At 36.8% G+C, this 27,083-nt stretch overlaps 1 protein-coding gene across 12 annotated transcripts in view; it reads left to right on the forward strand.

The window, feature by feature from the left end:
• Positions 1 to 27,083, forward strand: part of LOC107216568 (histone deacetylase 4) — a 106,313-nt gene that overhangs the window by 38,584 nt on the left and 40,646 nt on the right. Inside the window, exons 1-2 of one of the 12 annotated variants that reach the window (XM_046731832.1) lie at positions 3,859 to 3,989; positions 14,079 to 14,771. The exons of 8 other annotated variants lie outside the window; for them this stretch is intronic. In XM_046731832.1, the coding sequence (XP_046587788.1) occupies positions 14,726 to 14,771 (46 nt within the window). In that variant the 5' untranslated portion in view covers positions 3,859 to 3,989; positions 14,079 to 14,725. Of the gene's footprint in view, positions 1 to 3,469; positions 3,990 to 14,078; positions 14,772 to 27,083 lie in introns of those variants that run through there. 3 more of the 12 variants (XM_046731829.1, XM_046731830.1, XM_046731833.1) reach the window with 3 other exon arrangements.

The raw sequence follows: 27,083 nt of genomic DNA on the forward strand, positions 1-27,083 counted from the left end.
GAGTTAATTATGTAATACAATAAATAGTAGTGAGATATTAAATTGAAAGGATAAACAATCGAAAGAGAGTCTCAGATAGTTTATAGTGTTGTATTTAAAATTTCAAATTAATGAAACTTGTCGCCCACCGAAGTAAATCTCATTGTCAGATATGTTATTATGAGAATTGCGTAACGATCAAAGTCTCGGATCTCTTTATCTCCCTTTCTTTCATTAGAAACACTTTACACGGAAATAAAAATTACTTTGACGTTTGATTCGTTTACACCGTGTTACGTAAAATAATGTGATGTGTAAATGTGATTCCTTTGGAAATGAAAAACGCGTCTGTCACTCTGACAGTATTCATATTTTACCTTGAAGGTGAAAAAAAAATTTTGATCGCTCACTAAAATCGTCTAATAATCTTCTTTCATATTTTTTGTACAGGAGTGAATTTTCCAAATATTTATTCTAAATTTTCTGTCGTAAAATCTCACTCTACGAAATACCGAGAATAACCACATGATCTTATTCTTAGTTGAAAATATGAGGAGGGGCGGGGGAGGGGGGGTTTGTTGGTGTAATATCATACTTCTTTTTGAATTTTTTTTTTTTTAAAGAAAATGAAAACACTTGTAGCTATTTGAGTTTCAGAGATTTATTATTCACAATTTTTTCATTGAAGTTGGTAAGAAAATTGCGGCATGACGCATATAAGTAGCTAACAACCACGTTTTCAATTCGGTGACGCAGATTCCTCGGTTAATTTTCATCCGATTGACTTGAAATTTTCACACAATCTTTAAAACTTGTTTATCGATTCGGCCTCTAATTAAATTTTTGAATTTCAATACCCAATTTTTTTTTCAGAAATTTTACGGTGGAAAAATGAATTTTTGTTTAGTTCATAATCGTATATTGTGAGTAAAATTTTTTTTTTTTTCAACGCTCGGACTACTCGCTCGAACCCGAAACGACGTTTTTAGCTCGAAAAAATTCGTTTTATCCGTTACAAGTTGGAAGAGTGATGTCGAGGGATTCGTCACCGCAAAAACCCTCGATTTCAGAGTCGTTCGCTACTTATATCCGCCATGCCGCAATTTTGTTATTAATTTCGGTAAAAAAAATTGTGAAATATTCTTGAAATTGTAGATAAAAAAAAAGCCCTCGGACTGATATTCCTCCAAGTGCTTTCGGTATCTTTAAAATGAACAAAAAAAAAACAAAAAAAAACCTACAAGCTCCCCCCCCCCCCCCCTCGTTAAGGTTACCGCTCAATCAGCCGATAAATTAAAAATTGTCGCCAACGTTTGGAGGGCGGCAGAGTCGGTCGGACGCATCGTTGACCGGCATTCCTTGGCCGGTGGGTAGAGAGGATTAGGAACCGAGCGGAGGCGAGTAGTCGAGCAGTGGTTGAGATCAGCAGTAGTAACCACCTGTTAACGGTCGGCCTAGCAGCGGGGAAACCGGGAAGGCGCCGCGGAACTAAACCGGCGTCGACCGGCGTCGAGACGCACTTTGCCTACTCGGAGTATAATAAGGCTTCGGATAAAACGTCGCTGCTCAGCCCGCGCGCGAAGCGGAGAACGAAAAAAATGCCGCTGCGAAGAAATTTTTTTAACTCTTTGGAAAACATTGGATTTGAAGATATGATAAAACATATACGCGATGCAGTTTTTTCTTTTTTTTTTTTGTCATTTTCCTATTCCGACGCAGACCCAGATCGGAATAATTTGTAACGTTGAGCGATTTAGAAGTGAAGAAAAAAAAAAAAAAAAAAAAGACTAGGTATTTACTTGGACTTGTACATATCGTTCCGTGTGGTGTAATTATTAAGATTATTCACCTTTGCGAAACGATTTATTATACGATTTCATTACGTTACGATAAGTGTATCGAATGATTGTATAAAATATACATGCGTATATGTATATTTGAAAATATTTCGAAGCTCGTATTATATATGTATATGCAATACATACGAAGCGAGTTTCGACATATTTTGAAAGCGTTCTAACCCGATTGCGATTCGGTTTTTTCCTCATTTTGTTACTTTTGATATGTTATATTTTCAATATACGACGGCGGACTTTTTAATCGCGAAAAGTATTTAATTTGAGGGCTGATAGTTCTTGTTATAAATTATTATCACAGAACATGTAAGGCGGGTACAACGCATATTGCAATATACGTGTCACGTACGCACGGATACGTGTTTCGCTTATATCGCGATTAGGTGTAATTACGCTTCTTTACATTCCCCGGCATTTGGTCCAGCTGACCGGATCTAACCGGTGCGGTAGAGCAGAGAAAATGTATGTATGTCAACGCTGATAAGGTCGACCGAGCGCCGACATCTTGCGTCTTGTGTGTTTTTATCATTTTCAATTTCACACTTAACCGTCAACTCGCGCGATTTAACTCGCAACTTTAAAATTTCTCGTTCGCTCGCAATTATTAATAATACATCGTTATTCGACGCCGGTGCGATTTGGTTTTTAAGAAATAGATTTCATCGAAAAATATTACGTTGCGTTACAACGCCAAAGAAAAAACAAAAAAGAAAAAGAAAAAAAACACAACACTAATGACAACTCGCGTATCAAAATACGCGATCGGAAAATTGTGATAATTATATCTGTTATACATTATACATATTATACGTATACATACATACCCGTGTTCAACGTTGTTATTACTGAAATATAATATTCGTCGTGCGTAGGCTACAATGTATAATTCTTTAAATAAAAAAACAATGTAAAACGGAGGTCGGTCGTTCGCTGTGTAATGTATGCGCTATTTCTGGAATCTGTTACCGCAAAGGCTCTCTTGTCACGTCGGGACTTTGGTACATACGTTATATGTACATGTATATTCATACATATTATAATTCAGGTTAATAAATACGAACAATATATAATTATTGCAAAGATTATACCACCGCGATGCTGGCTGCGTAATTATTGACGCCTCGGTTAACCAACAAACGAGTAGATAATATTATACACGCGTACGTGCGTTTTTGTTGTTGTTGGTTGTTATTATTATTATCATCATAGAACTGAATATTTTCCGACGTCGTTCTGTAATTATATCAAACAAACGTAGATCCGCATCGTTTGAATCCCTCGCAGTTCTTGATCTTCCGTTCTTGTTGTCGATGGTTTTTTCATTTATGGATAAGAAAAAAAAAAAAAATTGAATCAAAATTACGAAACCACCGAGCGTGCATCGTTACGTGTTACGAGTGTAAAATTTAATCGAAGTTAGCAGAGCGCATCGAGAGTGGGTACCCAGGTAGGTTGGTACCTACGGAAAGAAAAGCGAGTGGTGGCGGGAGGAGGAGAGGGAGGGGCAAGGAGGTGGACAAACAGTACTTGCGCTATAAATAAATCTCGTTCGTAAAGTCGACGCCAGAAGACGCCATGAGACGACGTCGCTGACTGGCTGCGCTCTCGGCTCTCGCTTACGGCCGCGAAGGAGGAAACAATCCGACATCAGTTCGCGATTGTACGCCTTCTACGTCGGCTCGGTCGCGTTACGTTGCGTTACGTCGCGTCGCGTCGCCTTAAAATATCGAGTAGGAATATCGCAAGGAAGGTGGCAGGAAATGCCAGGGAAAAGTGGTCGGTTTTCTCATCCCGTGTTTCGTCGGGCTTGTTTTATACATTCGTTGATACGTGCGTAGTGTGTTGGACGGTTTGTTTTCTTGTTGTTGGTATTAATTTTTTTTTTTATTTATTTTTTCTCTAATCATCTATCCTGTAACGTATTACTTGAAACAATTTACACTTTTTTGGTTTTGGTTCGACGGAACGCAGTGAACGGATGTGCAATATATGTATACGTTATATATATATATATATATACAAACACATATGTATGAAGTATATATATGTACGATATATTGTTTTTACCTGATTCGTTAAGGATTTTGTTAATTTTAATCGGACGCGGATGTGGAATCCTGAGGAATCTTTTCACATTATTCCGCATAATTATCAGTGAGTTGATTTTCACTTTGTGAATTATTTGGTGAATTCTTTTACGTTGTATGTTTTGACGGTTATTATTATTATTATTATTATTATTATTATTATTATCTCCTGCCATCACACGCGTACGCACGATTTTCTCTTATATCCGCTTGTCCGGGATACGGAAATTCTGCTGAAGGGTGGATGGGAAGGGAATGTCGAATTGTTGAAAATACGTCCGAGTGCTTCAGTGTTCAATTGTTTCAAAAAACTGTCTCTTTGCAATTCGAGCCGTCTAATTTGTGATTGACTGACCAGTGCTTGGCGGAAAATAATTAAAGAAAAAAAAAAAAAAACCTGCTACGAAGGACAAAATTTAATGTTATTTAATAACGAGGATGAAGTTGGTAACGTTACTTTAACGATGCACGTGTTTGGGAGAACTCGTTACTTCGCAACTTGAGGATCATCTGAAATTTTATAAATCATGATAAACAAAACGTACTCGTATTTTTAAAAGCAAACTCGTTGAAAGTCATTTGAAAAATTGCACGGTAATGTTTTTTTCCCCGAGATGTTTCGTTACGTTGACGTTACTAACTTCAATCTTGTGTTTAATAAACATTGGCTCGAATAGTTTTCATACGAATGAGTCTTATATTTGGTACAAATAGGAAACGTTTAATATTTATAAAAAATTGACTAAAGTAAACTGATTTTTACTTCTAACAATACGATGCAAGTCAAGGTTTGCTTGATTCGTGGCTAATTTTGGTACGGAATTTGACGAATGTTATTGAATTTAACAAATTGTACGATACGTGAATGAAAATTTTTCAAGTCAACTTTCTTGGAAGCTAAACTTGAAAATCGTATCGACGATGAAGAATGCTTTTCTTCTACTGCGAAAAAATGGTGACAGCTCATTTTCTCCGAAAGCTTGAGTTACAAACCTGCAGTAACGCAATTTTTCATATATCTTGGCACGAAGCGCTGCTTGCAAAATTTTGTCTTACACCTCCGATTACAGCTTGTTGTATTCGATACTTCTGCAATGCCTCGCGCTTGTCATGCACCGTATTTTTCTCACTTCAACGAGTCCAAACGTCGAAACCACCGGTTTAGATCTTCGATTTTTGGCTATTTGTATACAATTTCATTTATTATTTCTTTTTGCACACGCATTTTCACGCATTTTCACGCATTTTCACGCATGTTAGGCAAACGCGATCCTTGACCTTACGCGCACGCTTACGACGTCCGGCTTTCAAACTCCGGTGTTTTATACACTATGGAATTTCAAGTTCGTTGATCGTTGCCCTTGGCGTCGCTATATTTATAACGATTTTAAACGCACGAGTCTGATTTTAACCTAATATTACAAGAAATTGGGGAATTTTGTTCTAAAGTTGGAATTTAATCGCAGCGTTCTGGAGAATGGTGGGCTTTAGTTTTTTATATCTTATACTCGAACGAGTTTTGGACTCAATTTTATATCCAGAAACGAACTTTCCAACTGTACCGATATGCGCTACGAAATTTTTTATCTCTTCCTATATTTTATCATTTCAAATCTTACGCTTCTGTTGAAAAAGTTTCCTGGGTTAAAAATAATATTAAATAAAAATAAATAAAAATAACGAAGAAACGTTTCTCACTGCACATCGGACGGTGAATTATGTTTTTTTAAACTGTTTCGTTTTTTATTTTGGGCGGGATAAAACCCTGACCTTGCCATGTATGTAAGTTATATCATGTATACATATATGTAGTTGCGAGAGTAGGACGCCGAGGCGATAAGCATCCCTGATGCCTGTGTTTATTTTGGTGTGCCTGTTACTTCCCTCTCGAGGGAAACGTTCCCCTTCGGGTTTTCACCTAGTTAAACCAATACTTATTTCGTTGTACTCATGCTCCTCAAAAACATAAAGTTTTATGGAACAAGTGGCGAGTTGCGAGGTTTTTTTTATTTTTTTTTTAATTATTCTCCGAATAAATTGCTGATTCTGAATTCAAATGACAAGTATTTTCCTTCATTTTTCTTGGATTGTATTTTTTTTTTTTTTTTTTTTTTTTAATTCCTTTTCTAATCTTTCATTTTCATTTTCAAGTTTTACGCCATTTCATCAGCCGGTTTGATCAATCGATTAAATGACTTTACTTTGAAGTTTACTTCTCCGTATCCTTGTATTCAATTGTAAATTACTGCAGAATAAAAATTTCATACGACAGTTCAGATTGTTTTTTTTTTTTATTCTCTTTTTATGTCCGCACAATTTGACGTAACGCATTTACTTGGAATACGTTGTCTGTACTATTTTTTTTTTTCTTTCTAATTTTCACCGGGAATGACGAATTTTAATTTATCTACGTATCAAGTATAATATTGTTGAGCATAAATTACCACAGAAACGCTTAGTCACACTGTAATAGCTTTATCACATTTTCTTTCACAACTCGCGCGCGCGTTCTTTAGGTCTTACAACTTGAAAAATGATTACACATTTATATTGTGTGTACCTGTCGCATAATTTATATTCGAGAATCTATCTTCCGACCAGACATATAAATATATGCATGTTGATAATGTACGTCACGTACGTACACAAGTACGTACAGAAGCGAGCAACTGTATCAAACGTATTATGTCACACCTTTACAATCCGTTGTTGTAAAAAATTGATGATCGATTTTTTTTTTTCCCCCCCTCTTCTCCGTCACTCTCCCGTATGTTTTGTCGTCGTTGTTAAGATATTATTCACAAATGCGTGGATATAAAGAATATTTTTTTCTATTTTTTTTTGGCTCTCGTATCGGTTTTCCTCTTCCGCCGTTTGTCGCGAAAGTTTTATCAAATTCCGCGAAACGATGATTGCGATTAAAAACAGACAACGCTCTGTAAGAAAATTTCACAGAGGAATTCGCATTCGCGATCAGCTCCAAGTAGCAGCGGGTATTTTATCGCCACCAAATTGCAGCCGGCATGGCACCAACCGCGTCATGTTGTACGTATAACGTACCATACGTATGATACATATTATACTTGTGTAAGACTGACCGTGTATCAGGGCAGAAAGTTTGCGGGGCCCGTGTTATGTATTTATTATGCAAACGTTAATGTACGTCTGTCTTTGTCCCCACCTCCTTGCAGTCACCGGTTGTACATGACATAGTAATACCCACCTTATGACACAGGGCGTGCAGGTATTACAGGTACGATACTTTACTACACGTACGTACGATAGTTGTAAAAGCGTAACGCGTATCTGCAAATCCTTATTATTCATGCATGTGTACGTCAACCGCATACAACGTCGCTGGAATATTTGCAAGAAAATTTACTCACGTGTATTAATTTAATTACGTGTAATAAGAAATTTGTTGAATAATCTTTTCTTTTTTTTTTTTCCCAAACCCTAAACCACCATCGAAATCCTCACCGTGTAAATGTCAAGGTGCGTATTCTGGGGTGATAAACGAGAGTGGATAAGAAAAAAAAAATATTGTCAGAATAGTAAAATAAATCGTAAAGATAATAGCGAGAAAATCTCGCGGATATACCTTGAAAGAAAATTGTTGAAAAATATTCAAGGGATCAGAGAGCGTGTAGTTGAATAATGGTGAAAAATTTAGAAAATCTTAGGGAATTTCAATATCACGGTTTGTACAACGTATGACGCACGAGTAAAGCCTAGGAAGAATAATAAAGATTCCCTCAAATCTCGCATCCCGCTTGTATCATTATTATACTTACTTGATACCGTTACGCGTATACTTAACCTATATGGCGAACAACGCGTGAGAGATTCGCGTCAAGTCCTAACAGCGGCTTCAACCCTTTGATCTTCGGCATACCATTATAATCGCCGTTAGCGTTTTTAGCTCGCGGTGCTGCCTCCCAAGTTCAACATCCCGTTAATGGTTCAGGTTCCGAGGAGTACGCGACTTCCATATACTCACCGCAGGCTCTCTTATACCTGATCCAAGACGTCTGCGAAAAAGAGAAGCGAGAAGAAAGAGAGGCTGAGGAATGACGCCGGTGATGCAGCCTCGGGTTAAACGATCCACCGATCATATCGATTATAACTCTCGCAATCAAAGGTTTGATCGATCGATTTCCGTCACGTAGAGTTGCTTTTTCTGTTTAGCTTTTTAAATTTCGTTTCGTGTCTTATTCGCGAAAATTGAGAGTAAAAGATGCCGATACTTTGGGGAAAGAAAAAAAAAAACAATATACATTTGTGTATAACAATTAAACCTTCAAAGTCAAATGAAAAAGAATTTAATCATTTTTTCTTAGGAATGAAAGAATCGCGTCAAACAGTCCGAGAAGTATCTATCTCATCGTTGATTTGGAACTTCGCTTCTCGTTGTTTGAATTATACAAACTCGATGAAAAACAGACCGTATAAAGTAGAAAATATTAAATTCCGATATCTTCTTCTCGTTTCCGCCTCCGTGCAGACTGATGCGGTGAATCGAAAGTGATTCCGATTACGTCACTCGAGTATAATCGTTCTCTCCACTTTAAAGCGCTGTGCTAAGTCACGGGATCAATTTACACGACGATGAATGAGAGTGTCGTGCTTACCCCGCTTCTTCCACTCCTCTTACAACTCGTATCCAATTCGTTTTCGTCTTTCGATTTATCGCGCTTTCCGCTAGCCTTCGTTTTTCCATCATCTACCCCCGTATGCGTTACGTAAAGCAAAGTGTAGTTTGTACGCGTCTGTGCGTCGATTTTCGTGTTATTAAACAAAATCCCGATATCACTCGATTAATTAATTGTTGTACAATAATTGACTTACGATTTTGCGAAACTGGTGAAGTTTATTTGTTTGGTTTATTCATTCCTTCATTATTTTTTTTTTTAAACTTTTTTTTCTCGTGAATTCGGCACAACGTTTCAAACACGAATATTTATTTCTCACCCGACTGTTTGCCGTAAATTTATGTTGCATACCGCGTGTCTGATGTAAATGGTAAAAGGGCGTGTTATTTATTTATTCGTTTGGCTATTTTTCGCGTCGAAAGTACTCGAAACGCTTGTCAACACTAAAATTAACCGAAAAATTTAATTAGTTCCCCATGAAAGAGCATAACCGACAGTAATTACGACATTTTTACCGTCGGTTGGCCCATTTTTCAATTACCAAATTTTTCTTCCGAACGTATCATCATATTTTTCACACAAATACAAAGGGAGAAGAAAATAAAGTACGCCATTTTACCTTTACGCGCGTGGTCAAAGGTCGTATAATGGCGTATACGTATTTTTATCATTAGACACGCGACATGTATTATTTCATATTTATTTCTTTTTCTCTCTTAAAACACGGCGACTATTCGCAATCGCCGACATCTATCTAATTGCAGAGGCTGCCGTTCGTTACTACACATACTCGGTGGCCGTATATTACGCAATTTCAGTTGCTTGACCGCGCGCGTCGAGAGAAACTTTAAATTATTATATTCTAAGGCTTGTTTACAGCAACTCAGCCGACTAAACGCGTGTGTATTTATACTTATATATATATATAGTAACGTATGTAATGCACAAACGTATCTCCCTAATATCTTGTGTACTATATTCATTTATATTACACTTATGTTATATATGTTATGTATGGTATATACATGTATGCATGGAAAACGAGAGAAACGGGCGGCATTCGAAATTCTTTAAGTTTATTTTCAATTTCGCAACAGCTGTTATACATTATTATATATTACCACTGTCGCTGTAATTATTTTACAGAAGTACAGAATCAATATTGAATCATTCTGTAAAGAACGCGCGTTCTATCTAATCTAAAAATAATTAATTGATATTGTCGTGCGAAATGTCACATCCAGAATATATATCCGTAAAAAATGTAAGTTTATCTGCGGAAGAAAAGAATTGATGGAAATGAGAACGATAATATTCCGATGCTCGAATTGAAATCTGAAACATTGATCGATACTCTATTTACACTAGAGTATACTTTATTTAGGGCTGGGAAGAAATTTTTATCATTCACCTACCAAATCGACTAAAAATAATTCAAAGGCAATTTCCTGATGTTTTTTTTTTTTTTTTGCAAATTTTTATCTCAACTCTAATCCCTGCCTGTGAGACGGTGGATTTCCCGATTTAAAAATCGGCGTTTTTCCGTTACATTCTCAATTGCGTGTATTTTATTTTCAAAGTAATAATTTTCAAAATAACCTGTAATCGTCAGATTTCAGTAAACATTGGTGCTACTAACTCATAAAAAATTCAATTTAGACTAATTGCATATCCTCTGAATCAGACTTTTTTTTTTCCTTTTCTTTTCTTTTTTTCTTTTTTTTTTCTTTTTCCGGAAAGTATGCAATTCGTCCATACAATACGCATACACATGCAAACATACGTACGTCGAAATGTTTCGGCAAGTGAAACGAACCGCTGACGTACTTCTTCACCGTCTCTTATACACAGCTGCTTATCATTCATTCATTCATTCGTTCGTTCGTTCGTTCGTTCGGAGATTCATTCCCCTCTATGCATCGTAGGTACTTTATCGCGTCAAGATAATACCTTTACCCTGGCTGAACATACGTCTATACGTATATGTACATAAGTAATGCACAAGTTGCATCCGGTATCCTATATTATAATCTACCCGAGGCGGCGAACAATGGCGCAGGTTGCACTTATCGTTGTGTAATACACACGCGTACGTGCCTGAGATTCGTGCATTATTATCGTTATCATTATCATTATCGTTGTGTGCATGGTAATTTAATTTTTTAATTCCTTTTTTTTCTCGAGGTGTATGTAACTACAACAAAGGCAGACGAACGGAATACAAATTTTATTTTCAAACACCTGTTGCCTTACGTGTATTTAACGTATCACGCATAACTAGTTATAGTCGGAAATTAAAAAACAAATGAATATCGACGCATAGCTAATGTTCCATCAACGCCGTTCGTTTTCTTATAAGTATATTATTGTTGTTGTCGTTGTTGTTGTGCATATTTATTGCCGACGATGCAAGAAGATGAAAAATAGACTCGTTCGTCGAGCGCGACGACGACGACGTCACGGGAACAGTTTGCAGAATGCGGCGGTCCGTCAGACGTGTGTTAGTAGCCCAGTCGTCTCGGTGCAGCAAGCATTCGTTATACGGTCAATGATCCCCCATCTCGCCCCCCACTCCCTGTCTCCCTGCACCAACCTTCGACCCTTTTTCTCTCTCTCACTCTTTACCATCTCCGAAGCGATATGTGATGTTACATACGTACGATACTCGCGGCGAAACCGGAAATACTTGCGGGATTTCTTGCGGGCGTAATCAATTTTTATTTTTTTATTTGACTCTCAAAGGATTAGCCGTGTACTAAAATGATTGCGAGGTTGACATGTGACACGATGTCGACAAGTTTTTTTTTTTTTTTATGTCAAACCTTTTTTTTCTCCGACTTCAAACTTCCATGATATATGTATATACCGGTTTCGGGGGAAAAAGAAACCATTTACGAAAGGAGTAAATTAAAAAATCTGAAAAAAATTCAGATAGCGTACCTCTAAAGTAGTAATATTGTTTAACCAATTATGGAACAGATCCGAGAGGATAAAAAAAAAAAAAAAAATAAATAAATAAAAAGTCGAGTTGGTATATGTACATTGTACAGGCAATTAAGCATCCGTTATCGAACACGATCGATTCTCTCATCTCCTTATACTATGGCGAATGTAAGAATACTTTTGCCACGAAAGGAAAAGGAAGAATAAAAAAATTCATGCTTTGTTTTCAAAATTTTTTAACAGCACTCTTCAATAGAACGACTTTAAAAAACCGAAACGAATCTTACGATCGCTGACGATACGATCAATTTTCTATCTGTCGGCACTAGATTCATATAATTTGTTCCATTCTGGAGTCATTGGTAAAATATTCGACTTGACTTTATAACGAGATTGCGGTAAAAAATATGTAACACAAATTTTTACAGGCCGAATTTTCTATGCATATTTGTATACGACAATATTTTTCATTCTTTCTTTTCGCATATTCTTATCCCTTTTCACGTTGACGAAAAGCATCGCGAAAAAATTGTTTTTCTAATCTCCCTGTTTCACCTGCTTCGTTTTCACCTATTTCAGCTGTATTTCTATCCCTCGAATTTACAATTGCAGTTGTATATTTATAAATACCGCAACGCACCAGCGACTTGGGAGCGAGTTTCTTCCAATTCTGCTTTGTATGTATTATTATACCTACGTAGTACGAATACACGTACAGTTGAACCGCGTGTTTCATGCTCGTTTGCCCGACGGTTGGTCCCTTGTACACGTTGCGTGTATAAGTACTTAATTATTATCAGCTGATAACGATACTCTTCGTAGAACTCGAATACGCGCGTTTCGATGCGTCAACGCTGCCGGCGCTAGCTGGCTGGTCTTTGCTCTTTGCCAGATCTCTCTTCTAACTGTAACAAAGTTTGTTATTTCGTTCGTTAGTTAGTTAGTTTGTATGTTTGTTCCTTACTTCGTTTACTCATACAAATATACGCAGTATAATTATTTGCTCGCTATGCCGTTGTTCCGACAATATTCATTCTCGCAGGGCGCCGAGTGTAACATTAGACGGAATAGAAGAAATTGTCGTTGATGTTTTTTTTTTTTTTTCTTTATATAGATATGTTATATATATGTAAACTAATCATATTGTCATAATTGTTTGATTTCTCATTTTCGTAATCTTCTTCATCTTTCTTGCGTAAGCAAGATGTCGAGTTACAAGCCGCAGATGTCACGGTGCTGACAACTTTATTTCAAAATCTTTAACGACGCGCCGTCTGACCGTGTATATTTATACGCATACGTATATGCGTACAATATTGCACGATGCGTATATTTGCGTACACCTTCGCGTTTTTAAAAAAAAAAAATTTTTTTTTTTTTTGCATATACGCGCGTGCGTGTGTGTGTGTGTGTTGTAAAAAAGAAACAACCTATAAAAATGATTTGTGCTTTGTAACCTTGACTCGCACGAAGGTTAGGGCACCAAATTTGACAATATAGGCATGCGTAGGGATTCGCGTACATGAACACTGTGCGCGAACAGGTGAAAACTTATACTTTCGCGATTGTTTCACGGTAATTATTTCTAAACACAACAGTTTTCTGGACAAGCGGATTGAAAAAAAAAAAGAACGAGTTGAAAAAAGGCGGATTTTTGTTAACTAGCTATGTAAACATTCGGGGAGATATTATCAAAATATATTAAGTAAATTTTGTACTTAACCCTTTCAGGGACGGTATTGCATACGTGCATACACGCAACGACAGATTATTTTTAGTTTTTCTAGCGTTATGGGAATATTTTTGCACCGATATGCAAGGAATTAAATTTCTCAGACTCCTATTATACGCCATCTTATTTTGTAATTCACTAGGTGTTTCGGCTTGAGAATTTCACAACAATTTGCTAACGAACAATCAATGTGCGAAAATGCTTCTTTTTTTTTTGAAGAAGAAGAAGAAGAACAAGAAGAAGAAAATTGGCTCGGAAGACAATTTTCATTGGATTAAAAACAAATTTCATATTCTGAAGTTTTTGATCTCGCTGATTACGAATCCGGTATAAAAGTTTGAAAAATCAAAATTCCGGATCCAATATGGTGAACGGCAGTCACAAAATATTCAAAATATAGCTAGATATAATATCAAAATTCTTGATCGAAAGCGTTCTTGATGTTTTTATTTTATTTTTTTATTTTTTAACTCAACGAGTCATTTTCTTGAACAAATTCAATTGCATGTCCGATAATACAGGCGGTTAAAGACTTGACTTCCGGTTCAGATCCTGCATAAACCAAATTATACTTTCCCGCAGGCTTTTGACGCGCTGAATCCGAATCTGATGTTGATAAAAATGGCGAGCTCAAAAATCTACAGTTCACCGATGATTTTTATGTCTCATGCAAACGAAGAACGAGCCCCTGAAAGGGTTGAGGTTATCAGAATGCAATCGCGTAGGCGTCACGCGTAATAATACACAGGCTTCCTCGAATGCAATACAGCTAGTGGTTCTCGATCAGATTTATTGTGGTTTAACGAATTTTTATTTGTTCTCTTTCTAGATATCCGCCAGTTTCGGCCTGATCGAGCCTCCGATCTCTGTGCTGAATTTTCGCGTATCCAGTGATCGCACGTTTATTAACCAGAATACACCGGGCCTGGTGTAAGTTTCTGTAATGTGAAAATATACCTACACAGTACACGTACAAATTGCAACCTTCGTACACCTCTTTTAAAACAATCGCGCAGCCCCTCGTAACTCGCGATTAAAATCGATTTTAGTGCGCAGGATTACTATCGTTATCGTCGTTGTTATCGTTATTTTCGTTATTTTCGTTATTTCTGACATCGCGATAAAAGAGAATTAAAGATGAAATAAAAATAATAACAAATTAATACTGTCCAATAATCCATCATCTGCACCCTTATACAATAACACGTATACATATATTGTATATGTACATGCGATATCATAGTGTGTGATTTTTCGTGCAAGTGATATTAGTATAACGATAAACATAAATAATAACGATAATCATCGAGTGTGAAAACATAAGTAAAACAAAATCGATAAATAATTGGAGGAAAAAAAGAAAGAAAAGATTTTGAAATCGTGATAATTTTGCCGTTTGGATGTTACTTGGTGACGACGCGAATCTTGCCCTGGATATAAATATATCGTTAAGACGGTCCAGGACGAAAGGCATATATGGACTATGGTGCTACCTACAATATGCACCATACCAATCATTTAGGTATGTATCGTTGATATGACTGACTAAAAGCTGAGAGAAAGGAAGAAAGAAACAAACAAACGAAACAAATAAACAAAATTCTCGCAACGTGTTGCTTGTGATTGATTTTGGAATTTTTATTTACGTGATATACTATATAAAAATATTGGAAATTATTATTACAAATAAATCGTGATAAATGTGCTTTTTATATATATATATATATATATATATATATATATAAGGATTAAATTGCGAAAAAGCACATATAGTTAAAAAATTTCGAGTAATTTTTTATCAATGGACATGGACTGTAGAGCAATAAAAATTTATTATCTATATATATATATATATATATATATATAGATAAGATAGATAGATGTAAAACTTCATATTTTCAATATTTCTTTATCTGTATATCTTATCCCTCTCTCTGACATAACAGACTATTTTCAGGCTTCCGATCTGTATCATATGCGTATTAATCTGCCAATTATCAAATCGCTCCCTCAATTTATACCAAAGTCATACAAAACGAAATAACTGATTATATAAAAACTACGTGTATTTTACGTTTGAAACTTTCGGAGGGCTCAGAAAAACACTTGAAACCTTACATCCATTTTCATTTTCAACGAATTCCAACAAATTTTGGGGCGTCCGAATGAAAATTTTATCCTACCCTCAAATAAGGAACACCCTAATACGTGCATGTGGATATAATTTTACCCTGCACGTGGAGTCAACTTATCGTGCGGACCAACGTGCCATGATTATACTTCCGGTTGCAGCGTGTACTTGTCTACATGGAAACATGTAAATCATGCGTTTGTTTGCGTGCGTATCCGCGCGTGTCTCTGTGAAAGTACGTATAATAACCAGTTTATATGCATAAAGAAAATATACATGCATCGATTCCGGCAAACAACCGTGTATCGTCTGTGCACACTTTGTACAGGCAAACTCGTTGTATAGAATTTCGTACACAGGTACATATATACGTATATCGGATCCCTTCTGGGATGCGGAGAAGCCGACTTCATTCTTTCGATTATCCTGTATATGTATATATATATATGCATATATACATACACACACACGCTTGCGTATATTATCATACATATATAATGTATATTTGATTACTGAATTACGCTGTACAATGCGTGCATCTTTTGATCTCTCATCGGTGTATCATGAATATGCATATACTCGCTCGAAAACAAAATTAAACAAAATAAAAATTTGTTCAATTTACCGAACACGTCGAAGGATATATTTTTGTTTATTCAAATAAATGTGGTTTCATCACTTGACGTCACAAATTATTGTTTTTACTACCGGTATTTTTTTTTTTTTTTTTTTTGTCTTGCCGAATCAAGTAACAATTGTTTGAAACAAAGAGAAAACACCTCGTGCACGTACCTCGTATCTTATACCTCGGGCAGTTTCTTTCCTTTGTACATGCAGCTACGAGATTCACAATATTGTTGGATGATGGGTGTAATTGGTAAAAATCGAAAAAAATGGATATTATATATTGTTATTCACTTTTTTTTTTTTTTTTGTCACGTTTCTGTTCGCAATCACACGCACGTCCTGTTATCGTCCACCTACTCCAAAAGGTTCAAGATACATTCATACATGCATCTATATGTGTATATATATAGAAATATAAATGAAATGTACATGTCACATATAATAATAATAACAATAATAACTATTATTATTATTACAAGGAAGAAATTGTTCAAAGATTTTAGGTACGAAGTTAATCTGTAAGGTCGAAACTTGCGGATTATATGTACGATAGCCGTGCAGGGAATCGCGGTGTTGCGCAATTCTTTGTGCGCGCAGATTTTCGTAAATATAGCGCAAACATTTATCATTCTAATATTTCAAACTGAATTCTATACAAGACATTGCACGTGCATACGTTTCAGCGCCCAATCTACCTCGTGAAATAAGTGCTTGATCGGGTAGATAAGGATTATTTAATAATTGTACACTCGATTCGATTCTATTTGGCGCGAGAGGGAAAAAGAGGGAGAGAGAGAGAGGAGAGAACGGATTCATTTTTGGTTTGACGTTAGAAGCCGAGGGCATAGGACCTAGTGTACACAAATGTCATCCTATATATAGTTACGGGCTAAAGTTAGGAGTCGGCCAACGGCCAGAAATACAAGCTACCACCGGCAGAGGTATACTTACGTTACCAACTACTGGCTCGAAAGCGAGATCGGACGCCGTTTTCCGATCTACGCAAACACGCGCGTGCGATCGGTTGTCGCATGTCGGCGAGGCAAAAACTAGCTTCGCCTCATCGTTTCTACGATTGCTTGTCGTTATCGCTATTGTTGTTATTATTGTTGTTGTTGTTTTTGTTCTTCTACCCACCACCCTCAAACTTGATCGCGCTAATTGCATTCGCATCATTCGTCTTAGAGTTGGCAGAGCGTTTGTATAATAGAATATTATACGTTGTGCGTATGTTGCGTTGGGGTGTTTCTTTGCTTTGGACAATTTTTGCTTTTGCAGAGATTGCTTTTGAACAAATAAATACAAATATCCACAAAAGTACGGTCTGACGTTGGTTAAAATAATTTCAGAATACGTTGGTATATCTCGACGGACGTTGACGAAACGGTTGGTTATTGCGAATATGCGTAGAGGATAATTGTTCTTGTCATCGGGGTCCGTAGAGGTACGAGGATTGTGTAATCGTCACCCCAAAGTTGGGCATTTTGTAATCGACCTCGTTAAAGTTGAGTGAATTTTCTCAGGGGTCATAGATTTGATCGTGAAACTTGATAATTGAAAAAAAAAAAAAACATGAATAATTGTAAAAATTCGATCAGCATTGACGCCGATGCTTGATAAAAATATCGGCGTCGTTGACGGAGGATTTTACGTCAATCGTCCGCCGACATCGAAGACAAAAAAAAAAGAGTCAAATTCTAATTGGATACAGCTGACGCAGAATGCTTCGTAGGCGATGTGAATATTTTTTTTTCACGGAATATTAGAATCAATGCTCACAGATTTCTCACAGTAACAAAGTTTCTTTCAAACAATCGGTCACGCGACATTTGTGTGAAACCGATCTGAGGGGCGAGCGGCCGAGTCAAAAATTCGAGAAAAGCTGAAAATAAAAAACCAATCCGATACCTTATGCATGAGGAAAAAATGGTCGAAAAGAATTTGCACACGTAAGTTACAATTCGTATATTGGTGCGCGTGTTTCAATTTTTATACACAAACAGGTATATATGTTGTAAAAATGTGATCATGCGTTTTGCGACTATGGGTATGTACTGTACACTATATGTATACATGTACATGTATATCGAATACACTCGAATCAAATCGGGGGTGAGAAAAATAGGGTAGAACTTCGGGGGTGGGGGGGTGGGGGGGAGAAAGCGAACATTTAAAATACGAAAAAATAAATAAATCCGATCGGGCAACAACCGCGGTGGTGAAATGTAAATACATATAAGTGTGTGTGTGTACGTTTCGTAAAAGACGTGGAGAAGGGAGGTCTGCATGGGACGGAAATATCATTGCCGGCTAGACCTAACGATTGTATTTTTGGCCTCGTTTTCTATTCTCGTATACGTATACGTATGCATGTACGTACGTACATTTCATACGTCGCGGCGTTATTTTTTGTTACGCGTATGCCTGTCCTCCCGGTATAATGTATCGTCAATTTACCGGGTAATGTTCATTGATAGGTTGCCAGTGGCTTAGTATTTTTTTGAAATAAAACTGAAACTAGTTTCTTTTTTGATCAAAATTCAAATCAATCAAACGACCAGCGACTCAAGGGAAATTGTTAACGAATATTACCGTGTACGTACACTTACGTATGGTACGTGAAGAAAAAAGCATCCGTGAATTCGAATGCAATTTGCGCGTTTACGAAATCGGCAAACTGTACGGTCTACACGTGGATAGTTGTAATGTTTAAATACATGCGTACGCCCCGATGCGTTTATTATGTATTTTGTGTGTCTGTGCTTGTCTTTGCGGAGAAATAAATTTATTTCGTATAGAAGTAACGAGATGCGGTTTAATTGGCGATGCCTGTCGAGGAGGATGTTTTCGTGAAAAATTCTCCATTCTTGGATAAGAGAGAAATATTATCGTGTTCGATTAGGTCGAATTGGACGAGACGATGAAAACAAAGAAATTAGCCAACTTTTCCATGACGTATGGAATTTTTCAATTTTCTTTGACACATGCAACGTAGCTTGATGTAATAAGAAGGGATTATTAAATATACATAAATCAATGGAAATAATACTCGTACAACGATTGCAGGAAGAATAAGGAAAACTAAAAATCTCCGTTCATTTTAATTCTCTCGCTGAATGTACGTGAAGTAAGCGATCGTTTTGAATTCCTGTCTAATTTCGACCGTCTGGCATTCACATACCTACATAAATTAAAATTAAAATAACGCTGCACGCGGTTACATGTATAATCCGGCGGGTATAGAATTCATCACTTTACAGATACCGTTAACTTGTTTTCAAATCGCCGTCTGTCCGAAGACCCGAATTGGTTAATGCCCTAGAGGTAAGATCGTCACGCGGCGTCGACGTTCTCGAATTCGTTTTCCGTATTTTTTATTTTATTTTTTTTTTTCTACCCTTGCGGCGTATATCGCAAGGTGGTATACGCTGCATCGACCTCGAAAATACCGTACCTTGTACCTTATATACGAACCCGATTAGATTCGCGCTAATATGGGATTTACATATGAGAAATTCCATTCGATTCCGACCAACGTCTCATCCTCACCATTTTTTGATCTTCTTCAGAATTTATTCTGCAATTGTTCCGACTCCGAAACAGTGTCCAGAATTTTTTGAAAAAATTTTTTTATTTCACTGTTCAATTATTTGCAAATATTGAGAGTGATTTTGAAAATGAACTTTCTTAAAATCCTCAAGAAAAAAACTCTTAACAACTGTATTTTATTTAATTTTATTTCCACGATGGGCCGAATTTTTTTTTTCTACTCATCTTCGGCATTTTTAATTTTTTTTCTTCAACTGAAACATTGTTCGAACGGTCCGAGAATTGTCGAAAAATTCTCAAAAAATTACGAGAAATTCTTTGTTGTTACGTAAAAAGAGGATTCAGAATCGAGCACTGAATTTTTGGTTATTAATTGAAAATTTTCGGAACGTTTCAGAACTAAATACGCTTAAAAACACAACTTCTTCCTCTTACTCTTTTTTTTTTCATCTGAAATACAATTTATTCAATATTTACCTATAATGTCTCATCGATTTTCACTCTGACGTTTCAAATCTCCCCCCCTCCCCCCCCCCCCCCCTAAAAAAAAGGGAAAAAGAAAAACCCCGTAAAGTATAGTTCGGGTAGCCTAGGTAGGCGCGACGAGCATATCCGCCTTATAACCGACATGTACACTAGAATATAATAGAAACGGCAGGGTTTCGCCGTTTTATCGGACACTCGAGCGTTATCGGTTCGAGTGAAACAAATGATACTGTACTCGCTGGCATAGACGTGCAGCTGATTCTATTTATAGATCGAGAACGCCAACCATAAAGAGTCGTACGGTACGTATTGTTGTTACATGCGCGTATCTATCCGCGTGTGCGTGTGTGTGCGTATGTATATATATATGTATGTATTAATATATAATGAAATGCAGAGGTACATACGCGCGTGCGATTGGTGGCGATTTTATTTAAAAAACAAAGAAGGAACGTTGCGTAAACTGTAGGTTTGTTTTTATATACGGATAAGAAATACCAGGTTATACGACAAGGTAGAAAGAAAATCTACGATCCAGAGTTGGATTAGAGTTGGATTTTCCTCAGCGAATTTCACGCTTTACCAACCGAGGTCGAAAAATATTATACGCATATTTCTACTCCGAGATCCGGTTGGGTTGTTGTAATTTTAGAAATACTGCAGAGATGTTTTATCGTGGGTGTCCGATATTTTTAGAATTCTTTTGAATAACCGGTGCGTGTATATATATATATATATATACACACACACGCGCGTATACTTGTTTTACACCAGCAGATACGCGCATGCGTCGGCGTGTCCACGTATCGGTTGTTATACATGTTACATGTTTGTCGGTATATTCAGAATCTCCCGCAATGTTTTTCTTCCACGTCAACTACGCGATTATACGTTACTATGTGCAATCTTCCGAGGCAGAGGATCGTTGCGGCGTATAAGTTTACCAGTTTAAATAAAGCGATCCCACCGTATAACTCAATTTTTCATCAAATATCCTTGTGCGTCTGTCGGATAATTGTATGTCACATGCGTTTTAATAATGTTCCCGAACACCACATCAAATATATATATATATATGTATATAGGCAAGAAGTACGATTGAAACGAATCGTTTCAAATTTTCTCCACTTTTTAATGTTACAACGATTCATATTCACACGTTCTCTCGATCGTTGTCAACAATTTATTCTTCCCGTATTAGAATTTGTTTTTTTTTACTTTATTCCTGTTTTGCGCGCAGGTGTAATTGTAATATTTAGATTTATCGCATTCGAGATAGAGAGAGCCGGCTTATTGTTTACCGTATTTGCATCGGCGCTCGTGCAGCAAACTGCACATAAGGTGATCACGTGCAAAAGACTTTGAGCCTCCGGCATTTTGCGCGTACTGGATACGCGGCGTGGGAATAATTGCGATACTGAGATTTTCGAAAATTCAACTACTACAAGTCGAATGTGTAATATATGCATAATTTAAGCTATCATTATTCCTATACATTGCGCATTGATCGTGAACTGATCAAATTTGAATATACGCATATGTGTACATTTTTCCAAAACGAAATCGCTCGCACAATTGTTCTCTGTTTTTTCTTCCTTATTTTTTGTTCGCTACGCAATGTTTTGTACAATGTATAGTATGGAAACGGTACATCTATTCATTCACAATCATTCCGCACAATAGTACGCACACTGTGCGATTTAATTAATTACCAACTGCGCAATTGTAGCGTGTATAAGATATACTCGTATATATATTGTACGATAAACACGCGCCATGCGGGAGCTCGCGTTGAAACGCGTATAAACGAGCGTATTTGCATCGAGTCAATAATTTATCCGCCCCCTCGTTCTATCTCCTATCTCGGTTATCTCTCGCTCAGCTCTCGAGGCTCGGATCGACTTTACGTCGTCCACCTACACGTTTAATAGAGATATATCCATGTTTGAAACTGTTCCGTTCTACGCTGCTCTCCGTCTGTCTGTACGCGATATAAATTAGCGTTCGGTGTTGCACTCGAAATAACGAAAAGCCGCGTATTTCAGCGAACCGACGGCCAATTTACCACTCCGTTTCCACCCACGCCTCACCTTCTTCTTCTTCCTTCTCTCGTTCTCTCTCTTCCTTCTCTCTCTCTCTCTTTCTCGTGTAAATAGGTAGCAGAGAGCGCAGCTAGCGGCTAGCTCTCGATCCCTCGTGCTGACCTACACACCGACATTCATTAGCTAATAATAGCTCTCTCGTTAGTTTTACGTACGTGTACGTTTGCCGCCGGCCTCTGTGTGTACGCACTTTTATGTACCTATTACACGACGATGCCGGTGGCGGCAGAATCCGGCAAGGCTTTTTTATCGTCGTTTGAGGGGGTGGCCTATCTCCAAATATCGAAGTTGACGTGTCTCAATCGCGAACAAGGGATCGACGGCCTCGTTCTGTACGCAATTCCCAACAAACATACTCCGATACATTTTCATTTGACGCAGAAATTAAGAAATGGCATGAATTCTACGAATTTACTATTGCCATTTCGTAGAATCCGTGCCGTTTGTTTATTTATACCTCGAATAAAAATACTTTGGAGCGTTTTTGATCAGAATTGTGTATGGAAAGGGGCTTTTAAGCTCGTTTTCGCGTTTTAGGTACGTCGACTTCGATATCTGGGGATATGTTCGACAACGTTGAAATTGACCAGGGTGACCCTTTAAGTACCTGCGATAAGATGTTGCAGAGATAAGAAACTTCATTTGGCCAATTATTAACTGGGATTTTTGTTATTTTTTTTTTTTTTTTTTGCCGCTGATTTTATTACACGTACGTATTCGTTTACAGACTCTTAACTTTAATCTTAATGATATAATTCAATATTATCGAATACGAATCGATATTCGGAAAAACGAAACCGCGACGAATATTTACGATTGAATTTTCGCCGTTGCATATGATATCATATATACGCGTATTAGTAACAAGTTGAGTGCATTGAATAAATGAATGAAGATGCTTATGCACTTTCGTATCGAATATAAGATGAACTTTTAGGTGTGCAATGGTCTCAACGTTTTTTTTTTTTTGAAAATTTGATCATAGATTGATACAAAAAACAGCTTCCCAATTTCTGTAAGAGCGTTTGAAAAATTCAAACCTTACGAGGCACCTTTTATAATTTTGCTACCGATTTCCGGTTTCACGAGGCTTCGTTTAAGGCTAAAAACTGACTTTTCGAAGGGTACTTTGGGTGAAAGAAAAATTTTTCTTTTGTTTCTTTTAAACCACCCTAATGTGTATACGTATACATGTAAGCATACGTGAAACTAAAATACTGCACACGCAGGTTATTATTAGATTAATAAATGACGTATATGTAAAATTCGGTTTACAGGCAGCAATCGTGTTGTTCGTGTTAAGTGTTGTTGTCCTTTTGTAAAAATTATTCTTCATTCTCGTCGTCATCGCCATATTCACATGGTATAAAAGTTTTAAAACACATATCGCGGGCAGCTGTGAAGACATCGCAGCTCGACTAACTAGCACCGCTGTTAGTCGTTATATATATATATATGTATATATGTATATCAATACTTTACTATATACATGATATATCACACGCGCGTTATCTCGAGTCCTTATCTCGCTCTCTGTGAGTTTCATTTTTCTTATTACCTCTTCTTTCCTGTACGATATATCGTTTGCTTTTCTTTTTGGCATATTATTTCCTAGTTTTTTTCTTGCTTTTTTTTTTCTCGTTTTCACTTTTCTTTTTTCTCGTATCAAGATTTTTCTATCTTTATTTCGTCTTCACGCGGCACAGACGCGGACGTAATTGTAATTTACATAACGCAAGAGATTATTATCTATATATGTAAAGGCACGTACATATACTTTGTTGTGTACGTTACTGGGGTATTTAATTTCAATCGATTTCAAAGTAATCGATTTGATCGACGCAGGTGCCTTTTATTGTATCGAGATTGGAATGTGGTACATGTAATATCTATAAATGAGATTGGCTGTGAGATTTGGACGCGTTTATACGGCGGCAAATGCGGCCACACGATCGTTTTAATGGAGGTTTAATCGAATCTTCACAACCTGCGCCTTGAGTGGATGACGTGAGAAAACAAAAATGTATAAAAAAAAAAAGACTGTAAACGGATAAGAAAAATACACGCGTGAATGCAAAGTATGCTTTACTAAAACTTGGGTAAAAATGTTTCTAAAGTGTGCATCGTCGAACTGTTGGGCAAACAAATTTTCCCACTTGAAAAACGTTTCCAGGAGAAATTGACAAGTTTTCCGAAAATATTCCGTACCGTTTAATTTTAATATCAGCCGTGCAGACGGGCTGGAGACTTTTCCACGTTTAGGTTTTGTAATAATCTTTTTATCTTTGAATATATGTATAATACACGCGTATCAGACGCGGTGTATCAGTGAAAAAGTAATCTCGTGAACCGAGTTGACGCGGCGATCGCGGTTTCATTATTCAGTTTCGATTTATTTTTTTTCTAAATGAAAAATGAAAAATATCCAAATAATGTAAAATAAGAACAGTGCAACAGGTTGGTTGGTCAAAAATCGGTACTTTTTATCGATAATTTATTACAGGATTGTCACACTTTAGGCCTAAGTATCAAAAATTTGCAGGTGAGAAAGGGAATTTAACAGGGTCATGTAACATAGATTCAATTATTGCATTGAATATGGTGGCGTTGAGTAAACAATGATGATTATAAGAATCGTAATTGATGTTTTCAATATAGCATAATAATAATAAATACCATATTTTTGCACAATTTTCGAATTTTCAAATTTATATATGCTGGTTTATTAATTATTTTTTTTTTTTTTTTGATCCTACAATATATAATGATATTGATCCCTACAAATTTTGGGCCCCAACCCTAACTACTAACCTGTGGAGGAGAAGTAACGAATTAATTGGAGAAAAAATACAAGAACGCCGAGAGTTTCTTGTTGATTGGCATGTCGTGTTTTAATTAGTTTGCAATTCGGAATTAGGTGACGTTTTAAATGCGTACGTCCGGAGAAACGACGACGACGACGACGACGGTAGTGACGAAGAGAACACTTTGCGGCAGGTTTAACCGACGGTAAAATCAGCTTAATTAACGTGGGCTTTTAATTGACTTATTATTTCGACGCGAGGAAAACGTGTCACGTTCTCTAAGCGGCGTTACAGTCGCCGGTCGATGTCGTCTAGCTCTCATCTACAGGGTTGAAGTCGGTGACGTTGTGCCGTTACGAAACATCGGGCGAAAAAACACCATTTTTTTAATTGATTTCGAAATATTAGTGCATTTTGTTTTATAAGGGCTTACCGAATTTCAGACAATTACGAAAACTGTTTTTTCTCATCATTCAATCCTTACGATAACGTTGCTAACTTCAATACGATTCTCATCCCGAAAGATTACCGCTTCTTCTACCTTGTGCAGTTCAGATCTCTAATAAATATTGTCATCGTTACTATCGGTATTACAGATCGCGAGGTATTGTGACATACACTGAGAAACATTTCATTCGTCATAGTAACTGGAAAAATTCAGTAAAACAGGTATCGTTGAAAGAACTGTCTGAATATTGTTGGAATTACGAAAAACGAGGTACGCCTAACCATTTTGCGATATCGTCGATCCTTTTTTGGTAATTGCAACGCAAAATCAGCTTGTTCGGTTTACCGTACTTTTTTTATTTAAACAAGGCTTTAACGTCAATTTATCGTTGCACAAGCGTTAAATTTTCGCAACGGTTGCAAGAAGATCTAGCAACGGCGATCGTAATGAGAAAGAACAGTAACGGATACTAAACTTTCCGGTAACAGCTAGAAAACTAATTTTCATTTTCTACCTAGAATTATATTTTGTCGATTGTGGTGAAAAATGAAAATAGTTAAGGACTGACCGGTAACAGGAACTAAAAATTTCTCTCGGTATACAAACCGAACATAGATATTGCATATGATGAAAATTTTGCCGAGTAAATTCAATTCGTGTTTATGTATATAAGGAAGTCATGTCTGGCGATTGAAATTTGATTATAATTTTATTATTAAATAATATATATATATACATATATGTGTGTGTGTCTGTAACGACGCCTGGCCGTTTATAATCGAGTTACGAGGCGAGTCGGTTTATTTTCAGAATTGCTCGTCACCGTACCAATTATCCAATAATCCCGACGTTTCTAAATTACCAAATTACATTCCCTCCCGGCTCCTCTCGAGCGTAGGTATACATATAATAATGTAACATTGAAACCCACGAGGAGGTGACTCACCGTATAGTCTCATCGTCATCTCGGCGATCATCCGCGGCTTTCGCGTGACGTAACTGCAGCTTCTTAGCCTTCGGTTCATCCCCAGCCTTACGAATTGTAACGTTATTATTACATAATATACACGTTATATGTATTATTACACGTGTGTAATTCGTGCACATTTTGCGTGGCGCTCGGATGATTTGAAACTACGGCTAATTTCCTTTACCTCTTTTTTTTTTTTTTTTTCTCCACTTGCAGACACATTTTGCGTCAAGTTATAAAAAAGGCTTTTTATTTTCATTTATTTTACGTCCGATACAATTACTCGGAAACGGATCGAACTACTTTATGGAATTCGGTTGATTGTTTTTGGCTCATTTAAATTGTAAGAGTGATTTCCCAAGGCTTTTGGAAAGATGAATATGTTCGTATTTCCGCCGGAAGCTGTACAATATTTTTTCTACTCATTTGTCATATTTTCATCAAGTTCCTGTAATAGCTTTCATTTATTCATATCTTATAGTTTTTTTTTTTTCCCCATTTCAGTCCAACTCTTACGCCACACCGGAATCAAAATGTACCCCACGGCATGTTCACCGTAAATTCCATACGAAAAACATCCAAAATATAATCTGACTTGATCCGTAATAAATGATGTAATGTCGTAGAAATCGTTGATTCATTTTTATTTCTTGCACAAATTCAACTTCACTGAAATAAAATACCTTCTTTTTCTTTTTTCCTGAATATCTGTGTCTC

Source organism: Neodiprion lecontei, chromosome 2, assembly GCF_021901455.1.
Source record: "Neodiprion lecontei isolate iyNeoLeco1 chromosome 2, iyNeoLeco1.1, whole genome shotgun sequence".
NCBI lineage: Eukaryota > Metazoa > Arthropoda > Insecta > Hymenoptera > Diprionidae > Neodiprion > Neodiprion lecontei.